The following is a 15,490-nucleotide window of genomic DNA, read 5'->3' as shown; positions in this document are numbered from 1 at the left end:
CGTGAAGCAGTGCACGCACTGCTTCACGAAGTAAGTGCTTCACTGCTTAATTTTTGTTCTATGTAAGTGTAATTTTTGCTACATACACTCATTGTAACTATACCGCGCTCAGAAATTGTTCGATATACAGAATAATTCGATGTAAACAGGTTAGATACAGTCGGGTTCAACTGTAGCAAGGGGCACGACATTACAGTGAAGTGGACTGCAAGTAAAAGATACCCTGGCCCTTTATACTTCATTATAGAAACGGCTGATGGATAGTCGTCTTGAACTTCTTGCCCAAACTCACAGTCATTCAATTGATGCCTCGAGTAATCCTTTTGTTTTTAGAAAATGCATGTAACTGAACATTGTGCAAGGCCAGCTACAACAGCTCAATGAGCACATAATGTAATATATTTAAATCTGAGAGGAGCACATTTTACTTGCTTTCATGTGTCATTTGAGGTCTACTATCAATGAGAAACATGATTATGGTAAAATAGAACAGTGAACCTTCTAAAGTTAACGCTTCTGTAGTAGCAAGCCAACCAGTCTGCTTGGTTATAAGTACACTTGACTGGTCGTCCCAATCGTCTGGCTCGGAGTGCATCATGCGCTTGCTTGAAATTGAAGCTAGTGGGCCCTCACACAAGCTGAATGTGTGCCACACTCTCAGAGCGGGCACAGTAGGCTAATGTACTAATGCGTTGGGGACCTTTCCTCCATTGTAGGCTAAATGAATCTGCGGCCTAAATGCCTAGCTGGATCACACAAGAAAGAAAAAAAAAGTTTAAAAGCAGCACTACAATGCTCTACCGGCCTCCTCTCTGTAAAAGAATCTGGTCTGGCTTTGAAACTTCAGGTTCTTTTTGACTAGTATCCAACTCAGTCCTGTCGTTCAGTTATTCCCAATCAGACAGACATCTGTCGAATGTTCACCTCTAATTACTTTTTACTGTTTTGTGAAATTCAAATTTGGGTTGCTGTTCTCATGGATATTTCAGTGCTCATCACTTCTGTATCCGACTGCTCACTCGATTTCTTTGAAACATGCAATACAAAAGGCCACATTAGAGTGGCTTTACTTCCAAGGACTTCCTTCTCCATTCGGTCACCTATGGACAATAAACGACACCTTCCTCCCTCTACAAGGCTGCCAAACTAAACATAGTGTCATATGTGAAAGTTGTACCAGAGCCATCTCTGAGCAGACACAGGGAGCTTGACTGTCACAAGCCCGAATGAGGCACTTGGGATGACGCAGCAGTTTAGGCTAATAGGAAGCGACGAGTAGTGATGCAGCCAAAATTTGGCCATATCATGAAGGTCATCCTGCATAAAAGCCAGAGCATAATTCGAGACTGAGGAGGGCAAATGAAATGATACAGGCAAATGTAGATGAGACATGCGATTTTGAACAGTCGAATGCACCGTAATTCAGAAAAGACACAAAAAATGAAAGGCAGATGGCGACACCACATATCTCGAAGTTCCCATGCCTGATTGCCGTGACACATCATGAACTTTGCAGCATCTCCTAAGGTAGTACAGTCAACTTCTGTTAGTTCGACCCTGATGGGACCAATGAAACTGATCTATCTCGTGGGTCGAACTAAACAAGATGCATAAATGCTGTATTAAGATACTGATTCATTAGGCAGCATTTGCGTAATTCTAACACGGCCCCTATTCAAATGTGCATCGCCACTTTGTATGTGTCCAAAGTAGAAAAACGATGAAGAAATGACCTTAGAGCTTCTAAACAAAGCAGAAATTAATCTAACACGTGCCAGATTTTTAGCAAGAAAGATGGGCACAGGCAGGGGTCTAATGGCACAATGGTGGCCGGTTTCCTGAAGTCAACTTTGCCACAGCATGTCCATTTTATGAGAAAGCCGCAAAGGCGGTTTTGGTTTTGTGTTCTATACGCGCCGTGCACGCCGACGGACGCGCCACTGGTGGCGGCCTTGCGCAGAACACGTGGGAGAGGAGCCTGGCGCACGCCGTAGTTTGTTGTGTCGCTGATCGTGCTTCTCTGTCTTATTCACTTCTCGCTCGTTCTTTGATTTTCTCTGCTCCCAAATGTGCGGCGTGAAGGAGCCTCAATATTTTTGCTCTCTTTGAGTGCGGTACGATTACCTTATTGCTGCAGAACAGTAGGACATCCTGGGTGTGTGTATGTCCTCCCGGTATGACCAGTAGGGGCGCACGGCTTCCGGGATTTCCCGGGAGTGTTTGGATTTGTGGCGAACGGACGTGCTTTTCGGCGCTCCGTGACGGCGACGAAGTCATAAGTTTTTGTGCATGCTATGAGCTTGCTTCTGTTTTTTATTTGCTGATTTTTGCCTTTAAATAGTAATTAGGTGGTTTTCATTTTCTTTCCTATTTCTTTGTCTCATATTTCGGGTGCGTGGTTGGGCTCCGTGTACATTTAGTTTTGCAGGATGGTTAGAGCGTCCTTGCGCGCCACGTGCTTCAACACTTGCAGCCGGGTGGGACGTTGAGTGTTTGTAGTCTTTAAATGGTAGCTTGGAAGTGGCAAGACTAATAGCTGTTAGTGGTTTTACTGTGCGAGTTTTGGTAGGAAAGTGAGAGCGTGGCCGCGTGGTTGAGCGCGTGCGAGAGCGTCATACCTTCGATCTCCGCGGCATTGATTGCTTTTGAGACAGTGGTGAGAGTTGCTTTGCGACATTTTGAGGATTTGGATCCTGTGCGTATCGGTTTTTGCTAAAAGGCACGCACTATGCCTTTATATAATGTTACAGTATTTGCATCAGTAGTAGCATTATTATAGTATTATAGTAGTTGCAAAAAGCCGTGCGATACATGGCGAGAAAGACGGGAAAGCAGGCAGTGCGCGGGGGTCCCCCTCAAGGCAGATGAGGAGACGGATGAGAATGGAGAGGGCATCGAATCAACCGGCACACAATGTGATGTCAATACTACGCTGCAGAAAACGGAGGCTTTCCAGGAAGAGCTTCTCAAACAGGTGCAAGAGCTCAAAAATGAGCTAAACAGGGATCGTGATACACGGAAGGCAGTGGTAAAGAGACTTGAAGCAGCCGATGAAAAGCTGAACAGGACCGCCATTGTGAACGAGAATGTGCGTGGCAATGGAAGGCAGACCCCCAACGCGACGGACGAGGGAGTGTCAGCAAAGTACGTGGAATGCATGCAGCGTGATAAAGGGTTAGCTGGAAAGAGCGGCACCTACCTTGAGGCCGCCACGCAGAAACAGCAGGAGCGCAGGGGACAATGCCCATTGTCGAGTCCGAATCACGCGTAAAAGGACAAAGGGAAGTAGGGAGAGGTAGGAGAGAGTGAAAGGGTGATTATCGCTGGCGACTCAAGCCTGGCTGGGTGCTCAAAAGCAATTGTGGTGAGGGTGAAAGGCGATAAAGGAGTGGCGGTAGGGACATTTCCAGGGCGGACACTGGGTTCTGTCATGGAGCGAGCAAAAGAAAAGCTCGAGGAAAATGCCCACTTGCGCAACCTTGTCAGCAGCAGGTCGGCTAAATGAGTCGTAACAAGAAAGGGCCAGGACTAGCCCAGCGCTTGGCGAAGGGGGTGGACAACTTGCGCGAGCTATCCCCTCAGGTGCAGATCGTGGCGTGCACGGTGCCGGAGGTGCCTGCACGTGACATTCACGTACAAAGAGCCGTAGTGGCTGCTAATGAGGCAACATGGAAAATGAGCCGAGAGAAAGGCTTCGAGGTTGTCGAAGTAAACAGGGAAGTGAGAAGTTGTGGTTTTAAACGAGATGGGATCCACTTCAATTACAGGCTGGCACGAGAAGTGGGCTGGCGACTTGGGGGTCATGCTGTTGTTTTTTTAGGGGGCCCGCGGGCGCGCAGGAGGTCAGAGTAGATGGTAATGAAGAAGGTCCCCTAGGGGAACCTCAGAAGAGCATCGCCGTCGATAACAGAAAAAGGAGGAAAGCAAGAAAGAGAGCTCGCCATGCAATAGGCTACATAAACATGCAGGGCGGCAGAAGAAAGGAAAAGTGGGCAGAGATTGAGGAGCAGCTACATAGAGAATAAATAGGGCTGTATGCGGTTACAGAAACGCGCCTTAGAGACTCGGAAGAGCCGCCAGTTATTGAGAATTATGGTTGGGAAGGGTTCAACCGAACTAAGTCGGAAAGAAAGGGAGGGGGAGTCGGAAAGCTCATCCATCAGGGAGCCAAATGGAAAAGAGTAAATTCAAAATGTCAAGAGCATCTTTGCTTATCAGTTACAATGAGTGGGAAAAAACTTGGCTGCTCCTTACGTATTTGTGGATCGGAAATAATTGAACAGAGAAGAATAAAGAGTTAGTGGAATGCGCAAACGCTTATATAAAAGGTTTCGGGAATGGTGCTAAAACTGTCCTGTTAGGTGACATGAATGTGCACATACAGGATTTAGATGGCTATACCGACAACAACGGGAAGTCAATGCTAGGCTTTTGTGAGCAACATAACCTCGTTATCGTGAACACAGGGCCTACCGTATTTTCGCGATTCTAAGCACCCCCCGATTCTAAGCACCCCCCCCCCTCTATTGTCACGAGAAAGTTAGAAAAAAAGTTTGCATGCGAATCTAAGCACCCCCCTATTTTTTAAGAAGAACGCGTAGCAAAGGCCACCAAACGCGCTCGCTCACTCTGGAATCATTGCTCGGCGGACCTGCAGGCACGCGGTCGATGCTTCTGTTGGACGCGTTTCGCGGCCATCTGACCCCGGAGGTAAAGACAGCTTCGGAACATCAATAGCGACGTGGTTGTGATTCCGGGTGGCATGACGCCAGTGCTGCAAGCCCTCGACGTTTCAGTCAACAAGCCCTTCGAAGCCAATCTCCGACAGGAGTACGAAGAGTGGGTGCGAAACCCTGACCGGAAGAAGACGCCGACGGGAAAACTGCAGAAAGCGTGCCCATCAACCATCGCAAAGTAGATTTCGGACTCGTGGAAGAGTGTCCAAGTGGACGTTGTGGTCAAATAATTTAAGAAGTGCTCAATCACAAGCAACTTCGACGGAACGGAAGACGACCTGCTGTAGGATACCGAGACCAGCGGTTCAAGCGGTGCGACGAACTCGAGTGGCAGTGATAGTGACTAAGCATCCTACACTAGCGGTAGGTTCACTGTCTGCACCAATTTTTCTTTTGAATGTTTGCAAAATAAAATGTTATTTCTCGCACCCATCTCGTCGTGATGTCGCAGCGAAAAAAAGGGAGGGGGGGTCATTCTAGATTTTTCGAATCTAAGCACCCCCCTCACTTTGGGCATCGCGATCGTGAAAAAAAGGTGGTGCTTAGAATCGAGTAAATACGGTAAGTGTGAAGGGCAAATCACGTGGGAAGCGGGAAACCGGCAATCGACCATTGATTACTGTCTGATGACAGAAGGAATTCATGATAAGTGGAGAGAAATGGTCATTGATGAGGAAGGGCATAGCAGCGTAGGGAGTGACCATAAACGCATCAATTTGAAAATGGGATATGTGGTTGAGAAAGATAACAAGGAGCGCAAAATGGCCAGTCCAAATCGCAACGCTGAACAAATAGCAAATATAGTCACTAGAGTCGAGGAAGAACTTGGCGAATGGCCAAATAGAGTGGGAATATGGTGAGCTTCTAAGTGTAATAACGACATAAATACGGAAAGACAAACAACATGTTCGTCGGAAAGGAAGAAGGAAACCGAAAAGCTGGTGGAACAGGGAGATACGAGAAGCGATCGTCGAACGACAGAAAGCATCCCAAGAGCAGAGGCAGGCAAAGAAGGCGCAGTTAGTTACCGCAGGATGAATTAGCTAGTAAATGGGAAATATCTCGGGAGAAAAAGTCTATGGTTCAAATATTGGTGCAAGCAAAATTAAAAGGTGAAAGTGAACGTTGGTTGTCAGAAATACGTGAGAAAAAGACGGCCGCACCTAGAATAGTTTGCAACGACATGAAATTATTAGACAGTAAGTCGACAACAATACAACATATCCTAGACGAAGATGAAAACAGACTGGAAGGAGAAGCGGCAATAAATTACATCCGAAAAGTAACAGCCGAATCTTTCCAAGGCAATGACGAGGTTGTATTTGAAGAAAAAAAGAGCATGAAAGAGACCCAAGTGGAAAAGGAGCTGTGCTGACAAATTCAAACCAGACAGTTGGCGACAAAGTAGAATGAATTTAATTTATAAAGGTAAGGGGGAGAAAGACAGAATTCACTCGCATAGAACGTTGACCATTACATCTGTAATATACAGGCTAGCAATGCAGGCAATCAAATTAAAGCTTCAAGCATGGGCAGAGAATAATGGCATTTTGGGAGAGCTTTACAATGACTTCAGAATAGGTAGGCGTTTGGATGATAACTTGTTTGTTCTTACTCAGTGTATTGAAATATCAAAAGCAGAAAGCAGACCGTTGTATGTGGCCTTTTTAGACACTACAGGAGCTTACGACAACGTAGACCGCAAGATTTTTTGGGGTATTCTGGAAGGGGAAGCTTTAGATAACTATTGTCTACAGCTTTTAAAAGAGATTTACCTAGAAAATACCATCTGCATTGCATGGGAAGGGATGAGGAGCGAGGAGAAAGTTCATATGAACAAGGAACTGTGGCCGGGGTACCCTTTTATCCCCGCTGCTGTTTATGATGTACATGGTGAGGATGGAGAGGGCGCTAGAAGGAAGTAATATCGGGTTTAATCTCTCATACAAACAGGCAGGTACAGTAATAGAGCAGCAACTCCCAGGTTTATTTTATGCGGACGAAATTGTGTTGCTAGCTAAAAGGCAAAGGGATTTGCAACGTCTGGCTAATATATGTGGACAGGAAGGCAGCAATTTAGGTTTGAAATTTAGTGTTTGAAAATCAGGTGTTATGGTATTCAATGAAAACAGTGAACAGACAGTGGGGATACAGGGCCAAGACATAACTAGGGTAACAGAATATAAATACTTTGGTATATGGATAAACGAAGGCAATAGATATATGGAAACACAGGAAAAAACAATAACAGTGAAGGGGAAGAGAAATGCAGCCATAATGAAGCACAGAGCACCATGGAGATACAATAGGTACGAGGTCCTCCGAGGTATGTGGAAAGGTGTAATGGTTCCAGGACTTACTTTTGAAATTGCGGTTGTTTACTTTAAATCAGGGGTACAATCAGGACTCGATGGGAACCAAAGGTCAGTGGTTCGCCTGGCATTGAGCGCTCACGGGAAGACTGCAAATGTAGCTGTGCAGAATGATATGGGCCGGACTAGTTTTGAAGTGAGGCGAGATCTGTACAGGAAAAACATTGATTCACAGTGGAGGAAAAGAACTAGGAAGCTTGCCAGCAAGTATGCGGCACAGCAACAAAGAAGGTCAAGCGGAAAGTTAGAGAGGCTAAATTAATCTCATGGGTGGCGGCGATGGAAAAGAAACCTGCCATGAGTAACTACTTAAGAGGAAAAAACGAAATCAGGAAAGAAAACATTTATCATAACTCAAAGGGAAGCTCGATCATTACTTTTCGAAGCGAGATCGGGATGCCTTAGAACACGCACCTATAAAGCGAGAAGAAGGAAGAAGAAGCATGTGCTTGCTGCGGTAAAGCTAGGGAAACTATGGAGCGTGTTTTATTAGAATGTAAAGACGTCTGCCCATCGGTAGATTAGGCACCACTGGCCTTCTTGAAACCCTTGGGTTCAGCGAGAGCACGGGAAAAGTAAGCATGCCCGCAATAGAGATTATTAAGGGGCGATTGGAAGATTGGTGGAAGAAAACTAGGAAAAGGAGAAAAAAACGGAGACGTTCAAAAGCACAGTTCGCAATAAGGGATCAGAAAATTTGTTTGTGGTAGTTCATAGGGTTTTTTTTTTATTGTTTAACCTAGGTAGGACATTAGGCAGTATAATAGCAAGAGCTTAATGGCGCAACCCACCTCCCCATTCCAAAGGGGAAGCTCATAACATCCATCCATCCATACATCCATCCACCCATCCCGTTTATCGTCCGGCCAGCTTGTTTCCGCATATCCTCGCAGCTTGAGGAGGGCCGGATTGCTATCGGTTGCTGCAAGGAGGTTTTCGTTGCGTGATTTGGAAGCAGAAACAAAAATCGAGAACATTTACTTGAAACTGTTCGGTCTCTTAAGACATGCACACTTTGCTAGGAAACCGTGACAAAGCATGCGCAAGAAACAGCTCCACGCCCGGTCTGTATATAACATTGATCGGATAGCGGTGCGAGGTGAGCCTCATGCGTTGCAAGCAAAGCGGGCACTGGTGCAGCTGCTTCTTGAAAATCGACACCAAAGGGCGATGATCGGTTTCAACCATTACTTCTGGCTGACCGTAAATGTTATTGTCGAATTTCATGCAACCGTGCACAATCGCGAGCGTTTCCTTTTCAATCTGCACATAGCACTGTTGTGTGTCCGTGAGTGACCGAGACGAAAAAGCGACAGGGCGACAGGGCGACTTGAAGAAGCACCGCACCAACGCCCAATTGGCTCGCGTCGATTGAGAGGGTGACATTTTTTTTTCGGGTTGAAGTAGGATAGCGCAAATGCTTGCGCCAAGGGCTGCCGCAACTTTACAAAACTTCTTTCCTGCTGTTCGATCCATACCCATGCAATGTCCTTGCGCAGTAAAGTTCGCTGCGGGGCACTAACGTCAGACATGCTTGGAATGAATCGCTCTATGAAATTAATCATACCGTGAAACACGTGCAGCTCCTTACTGTTCTTGGGCGCCGGCATTTGTAGCAAGTCCTGCACTCGTTGCGGGTATACTCGCAGGAACTCTGCACTGAATATGCGGCCCAGATAACGCACATGGGGCTGTAAGAATGCGCATTTCTTGAGGTTCAGTTTCAGATTGTGTTCTTGACAGCGTGTCAACAAGAGTTTCTATTGGTGAGCGTGCTCTTCTTTAGTCCTTCCCCGGAGCAGTATGTCGTCCATAACAACCGCTACACACGGTAACCCTTCTAACAGGCGATGCATTGCTGCTAGGCAAATCTCTGGGGCCGAGGCGATGCCAACCGGCATTCGAAGAAACCGATAGCTACCATACGCCGTGCTCATAGTGCATAGTAATAAAAAAATATGGGGTTTTACGTGCCAAAATCACTTTCTGATTATGAGGCACGCCGTAGTAGAGGACTTCGGAAATTTCGACCACCTGGGGCTCTTTAACGTGCACCTAAATCTAAGTACACGGGTGTTTTCGCATTTCGCCCCCATCGAAATGCGGCCGCCGTGGCCGGGATTCGATCCCGCGACCTCGTGCTCAGCAGCCTAACACCATAGCCACTGAGCAACCACGGCGGGTATAGTAATAAGCTTGACTTGTGCAGTTTTTTCTGCCAAAATCTAGATGCTGCATCTACAGTTGAAAAAAAGAACAGCCTCGGAAAGTCGCGGAACTATGTCCTCTATTGTTAGCATAGGATAGTTCTCGCGGAAGAGTGACTTGTTTAGCTCTGTTGGATCCAGGAAGGTGGCCCCCTTCCAACCGTCAAGCGCCCGGGCCGACCCCCACAAGCATCAAGATGGCCAGGCGAGATGAAGCGTTCCGCATCTGGCAGTGGAACTGCAGGAGTTTCACTACGCGGAAAGCCTCCCTGCAGCAATACCTACGTAGCCACGATGCCAAGCCCCACGTAATCCTTCTGCAAGAAACTTTAACACACACCGCCACGTTTACCGGTTACCAGTGGTTACCAGGCCTCGCGGGAGGACGTGGTACCGCCACGTTGGTCTCTAAAAAGCTCACCTGCCTCGCGCATGACCTCGGCACGTCCGAGGTGGACAACGTCATGACGGAGATTCTCCCAATCGACGCGTCCCGACAAAGTGTGTACATACTCAACGTGTACAGCAGCCCCAGACAAACGAGTCACCGTTTCCGACGCCTCTTCCCGAGAGCCATACGTCTTGCTGGCTCAAACCCGCTAGTCATTGCTGGCGACTTCAACGCTGCGCATCGCACCTGGGGTTACGTATATGACACCCCCAAGGGCACCACGCAGTGGCAGCATGCGAACGAGCTCGATCTCACCCTAGTGACAGACAAGGCGTTCCCTACCCGTATCGACACATCCACGCACAGAGACACCACTCCAGATCTCTGCTTCGTGAAGAACACAGCCGATGCCCGCTGGTCCAATCTTGCGGAGGATCTTGGCAGCGACCACCTCATACTGGCCGTGCACTTACCCAGCATCGTCAGGAAGCCCAAGTCGTACACGTGGGTCGACTGGGACTTCTCTCTCAAGACTCGCGCCTCACGACTCCCTCCAGACACTGCCCCGAACCTCGAGACGTGGACGGCTCAGCTCAAGGCCGACGTCGTTAAGGCCACAAAAACATTTAGCACGGATATACCAACCGAGAAGATGGACAGCCGCCTCGCCCACTTGCTCGAAGCCAAACAGTCTCTAATGACACGATGGAAGAGCCAGCGTCTCAACCGCAGGCTCCGCAAACGCATTGCACAACTGAACCAGACCATAATGGAACACTGCAGCACCCTATCCAAACAGCAATGGGACGAGGTGTGTAACTCCGTCGACGGACAGGTCCGCAACGGGAAGACGTGGAACCTCCTCAAACACCTGCTCGACGACACCAACAGCCGCACAAACCAGCGCCACTCGCTCACCAAAGTCCTTCACCAGGCCAAAGGCACCGCTTCGCCGGATGACATCGTCAAGACGCTTGTGCATAAGTACCTGCCGATACCCAAAGGCCCGCCGACCCTACATCCCTATTACACCGGTACCGACAACAGTCTCCTAGACGCCGATTTTTCCGTCGAAGAGATACGCCGGGCTCTCCACGAACTAAACGGCCGTTCCGCCCCAAGCCCCGATGGCATAACCAACAAGCTCCTGCGGAACTTAAACGACCCTTCGGTCGTGTACCTCACGGGCGCCATCAATGACGTGTGGGGGCTGGGCGAGTTACCTGATGCCTGGAAACTCACCCGGACGATCCTCATTCCGAAACCGGGCAAGGCGCCTGGCGTCGATAACCTTCGCCCCATCTCGCTAACGTCGTGCGTGGGTAAGGTGGCCGAGCATGTCGTACTCAATAGAGTCGGCCGGTATCTCGAAGACCAGGACTGTTACACACACTACATGATCGGCTTCCGACCCGGGCTCTCGACTCAGGATACGATGCTTCTCCTGAAACACCAAATCAAAGACGCCGGGGCTACTTGGGGCACCCGCGCCATACTTGGCCTTGACCTGGAGAAGGCTTTCGATAACATCCAGCACTCTGCAATACTAAAGGCGATCACGACCTTAGGGCTCGGGCGCCGGTTCTACGAGTTCGTCCGCTCCTTTCTAACCCGTCGCAAGGCCGTGCTCCGTGTCGGAGACCTCACGTCGGAAGAAGTCGAGCTCGCACAGCGTGGCACCCCCCAGGGCTCCGTCCTCTCGCCGACGCTGTTCAACCTGATGATGATTGGGCTCTCCGAACGCCTGTCGAAGATACAAGGCCTCAACCATACGGTATACGCGGACGACATCACCATCTGGTGCTCCGCGGGGTCGGATGGCTTTATCGAATCCGCTCTGCAGGAGGCAGTCGAAACTGTCAAATCCTACCTCGACCACACGGGCCTCAAGTGCTCCTCCGCCAAATCGGAGCTGTTGTTGTACAGCCCAAAACGACGAGGCAAAAGGCCTAACGGATGGAAACCACCGACCGAGCGCAACATCACTGTCCGCACCAGAGACGGTCGCCCAATCCCCAGGGTTGACTCCATCCGAGTACTGGGAATGATTATCGAGTTAGGCGGATCCAACATCCAAACGGTCCACGAGCTGACGACAAAGACGGAGAACGCAATACGACTTGTACGTCACCACGGCCTCAAAGAAGACAATCTGCTGCGTCTCGTACACGCGTTCGTCCTATGTCACTTCACCTACGTCGCAGCAATGCATAAGTGGAAACAATCGGAGCGTGACAAGCTCAATACACTAATCCGAAAGGTAGTGAAGCGGGCCCTTGGCCTCCCGATCACGACGCCGACGTATCGACTCCTCGAGCTCGGGGTGCACAATACCCTCGAAGAGATCGCTGAGGCTCAGGAGAGAGCGCAGATGATACGACTGACGATGACGAAGACCGGCCGTCACATCTTGCGCGAGCTCGGGTACTTCCCACTGAACACCCAGGATCCACCGGAGCTTACGCCGGTTCCCCGCGATCTCCGCGACCTGATCACGATCGCACCCATTCCGCGAAACGTTCATCCGGAACACAATCGAGGCAGGCGCCAAGCCCGGGCCACCGCGTTCCTCAAACGAGTAAACAAGAAAGCGGACGACGTCGCTTTCGTGGACGCCGCCGCCTACCGATGCAACCGAGCCTTCGCCGCGGTAGTGGTCTCGTCCTCGCAACGGACTTTAAACGCCGCCACGGTACGCACACGTGATCCCGAGGTGGCGGAGCAAGTGGCCATTGTTAGATATGGAGCTGTTTCCTGCGCCTACTTCGAGTTCCCCCGGACCACATCGAATCGCAGCACATTCCAGAGGAGCGCACGAGCCAACAAGTTTGTAAGCCGCCGGTAGCTATTCTCTGCTTGACTCTTCCAGAAAGCGAGGGGATAGCACGGCATTGTTGCAAGTAAAGTGGGTGCCAAACCAAGACGGCGGTAATGCACCGTGACAGCGGGACGGCTGTGACGTACCGAGAAGGCCTGGCAGCGTCGCACCGGTAGCCTTTGAAGAAGGCATTTGCCGCCACAGCGGAGCCGTACCGCCGGGACTAGGTGGGCCCTTGGAATATGGAGCCCAATCGTCCCTCTTCATCGCCTTTGAAGAAGACATTTGCTACCGCTGCGGGGCCGTAGCACCGGGAGCAGGTGGGCCCTCGGACAATGGAGCATGAGCAACCCCCGCCTTCTCCTCCTTTGAAGAAGCGCATTGCAAGTCTGCGAGGAAAGACCGCAGAGAGCCGCCGGGTGTGACAACGCGATACGGGCGCCAACCATTGGCTGAAAATGGCGTCATCTGAGCGGACTCTCCCATTGGCCAAACATGACGCGACTTCCAGTCCTCGAAGGGTTTAAAAGAAGCATTCCAGAGAGACCAGAGCATTCCCTGATTCACCTCTCTCTCGAACTTCTTGCCGCGGGCCGCAGCGTCCGAGTTGCTGCCGGCCCGTAATGACTGTACGACTGTTACTTGAGTCTCACCTATCTGTATATAATGTAAAATAAACCCTCCCAAGTTTGTTTTCATCCCGAAGTCCGTCCTCAACCCCTACACCATAGCCCTGGCAATGCTCGACGATAAGCGAACGACAATATTCAGCGACTCGAGATCAAAGCGTTCGAGAGAGGAGTCGTCTACGTCAAGGCGTTACGCATCCTCCGCGGCGCTGATCCAAGCACCCTCAAACATCACACCGTCATCTGGTTTCCCGCCCACCTGGGTCGGATTCCGGGCGCCCCGCCCAACCTCAACGAGACAGCCCACGACGCTGCGCGCGCGCTTACCGACCGCGCCGTCACCCCCGGGCAACTACGTCTCGATGAGTTGGAGGCGAACAGGGATGCCCCAATAACCTACAACGAAATAACCAAACACTTTTACTTGGGACGACGTCTCTTTCCGCCCCCGCACCCCAAACTAAACAGGCCGCAGGCGCTAACGCTACGCTTATTACAGACAGATACCTATCCAAACCCGGCCACCTTACACATAATCTACCCGGATGTCTACCCAGACGATGCGTGCCCCTCGTGCGGGGTCACGGCGACACTCGCACACGTGCTCTGGAAGTGCAGAAACGCTCCGCCCGACTCTACCTCCGACAAGTGGGAGAAGACCCTAAGAAGCCCGCTCCTACAAGACCAGCAATGGGCCGTCCAGCAGGCTCGCGCAGCGGCCGCCAGGTACTCTCTCTCGGTCCCTGCGTGGGAGACGCCCACTGCGCGCTGACGTGCGTCCTGCAGGACTTTTATTAAAATTTTTCCAATCCAATCCAATCCAGGTAAATGCATACTTGTCCTTTTTCCCTACTGTGATCATGTGACTGGAGCATTTTGTAGGTTCAGTTACCTTTGTCATTAATCATTGGTCTTCCATGCGCTGTAGTTGTACCTTAATTCACTTTGTCTTGAAGGGCCACAGCGACTCTTCTAGCTGGCCCGACGATACCCGCGGCACCGGGCTTGAGCTTCATTTTGTACTCGAAGTCCTTTAGCCGGCCGAGCCCTTTGAAGACTTGAGCAAAAGGCTGTGCTGGGTGGTAAATATGTTCGCATTCAATGCTCTGCAAGCAGCTGATGAACCCTAAGCGTTCCGCCGCTGAGCCACTCAGTGTTACCGGCACGTTCTGGTCTACAATGAAAAATTTTTCCTAGCTAGATGGCGTTGAGTTTAATCGCGTCTATAGTGGACCAAATAAAGTTGTTTCACTCACTCACTCATTCACTCATTCGTGAGATTTGTTGTTTGCTGAAAGTAACGGTACTTTTTCATGCGATGCAGTTTTGTGTCCAAAAATTGCCGTAAGCGTGACCAGGCAGGATTTTGTTGGCTTATCTGGTAGCGCCTCAATGTCTCGTTTCGAAATGACGCAGCAGTTTGGGTTCGTGTCTAATTTCCACGTCATTGTTGTGTCTTCAATATGAACCGTCGCGTTCCAGTTGTCTGTTGTTATGGTATGCACCGTTAAAGTTTCCAAGAAATAGTCCTCGTCTGCTTCTACACGCACTTCACGCAAATCTCTGCGAGCCAGCTCAGACACTTTCACCATAGTTTCTACATGCAACAACAACATAACAACGGCATCCTTCAAAACCGCCTCGGCATGCGTGGCAGAGGCTGCAGCCATCGCCTTGGCCATTCAGGACGCCGAGCGCCAAACCAATTCAGCTTTCATATTATCCGACTCACAAGCGGCTTGCCGCCTGTTTTTACAAGGAACGGCACCCAAATCAATAATCAAAATTTTAGGCACTCAACTAGAGGGGCACCACACTATCGTCTGGTGTCCGGCACACGAGCGACTGGCAGGAAACGCTAGGGCAGACCGTATTGCTCGAGGTTTGAACGTCCGAGCAACGGCATGGCCTAGCGACGACCTTCCACCGAATTCTCGTGACATCCTCCTACAGCAAAGGCAGGAGCGGAGACGTTTTGGACATCCTCACTCCGATTTAAACAGCCAACAGGAGAGGGACTGGTGTCGTATTCAGATGAATACATACCCCAACCTGCACCACCTACACAGAATACACCCCACGAGGTTCACTGACGAGTGCCCGTGGTGCACAGACACACCCACACTAAAACACATCACATGGGAGTGTCCCAGGAGGCCTCCGCACATAGACAGTCCCATATTACACGAACATCCACTAATGAGGAATAGGCAGGGGGAGGCATGGCTTGCGGACGAGGGTCGGAAGAGCCAGTTGGCTCTTCTGGACCAAGCCCAGCGAGCCGCTCGTGCCAGTGGGGCCCTGGAATAGGGGCTCCAACCATCGTGCCTTCTTTTA

General features: G+C 50.1%; 1 protein-coding gene across 1 annotated transcript in view; it reads left to right on the top strand.

Moving 5' to 3' along the window:
- Positions 1–4,762: 4,762 nt before the first annotated feature.
- LOC139051362 (uncharacterized) overlaps positions 4,763–15,490 on the top strand; it is a 144,651-nt gene continuing 133,923 nt past the window's right edge. The window contains exon 1 of the mRNA XM_070528381.1: positions 4,763–4,843. Within this exon, the coding sequence (XP_070384482.1) occupies positions 4,763–4,843 (81 nt within the window). The remainder of the gene's footprint in view (positions 4,844–15,490) is intronic.

Source organism: Dermacentor albipictus, unplaced genomic scaffold, assembly GCF_038994185.2.
Source record: "Dermacentor albipictus isolate Rhodes 1998 colony unplaced genomic scaffold, USDA_Dalb.pri_finalv2 scaffold_11, whole genome shotgun sequence".
Classification (NCBI taxonomy): domain Eukaryota; kingdom Metazoa; phylum Arthropoda; class Arachnida; order Ixodida; family Ixodidae; genus Dermacentor; species Dermacentor albipictus.
This window is presented reverse-complemented; position numbering and strand designations above follow the sequence as displayed.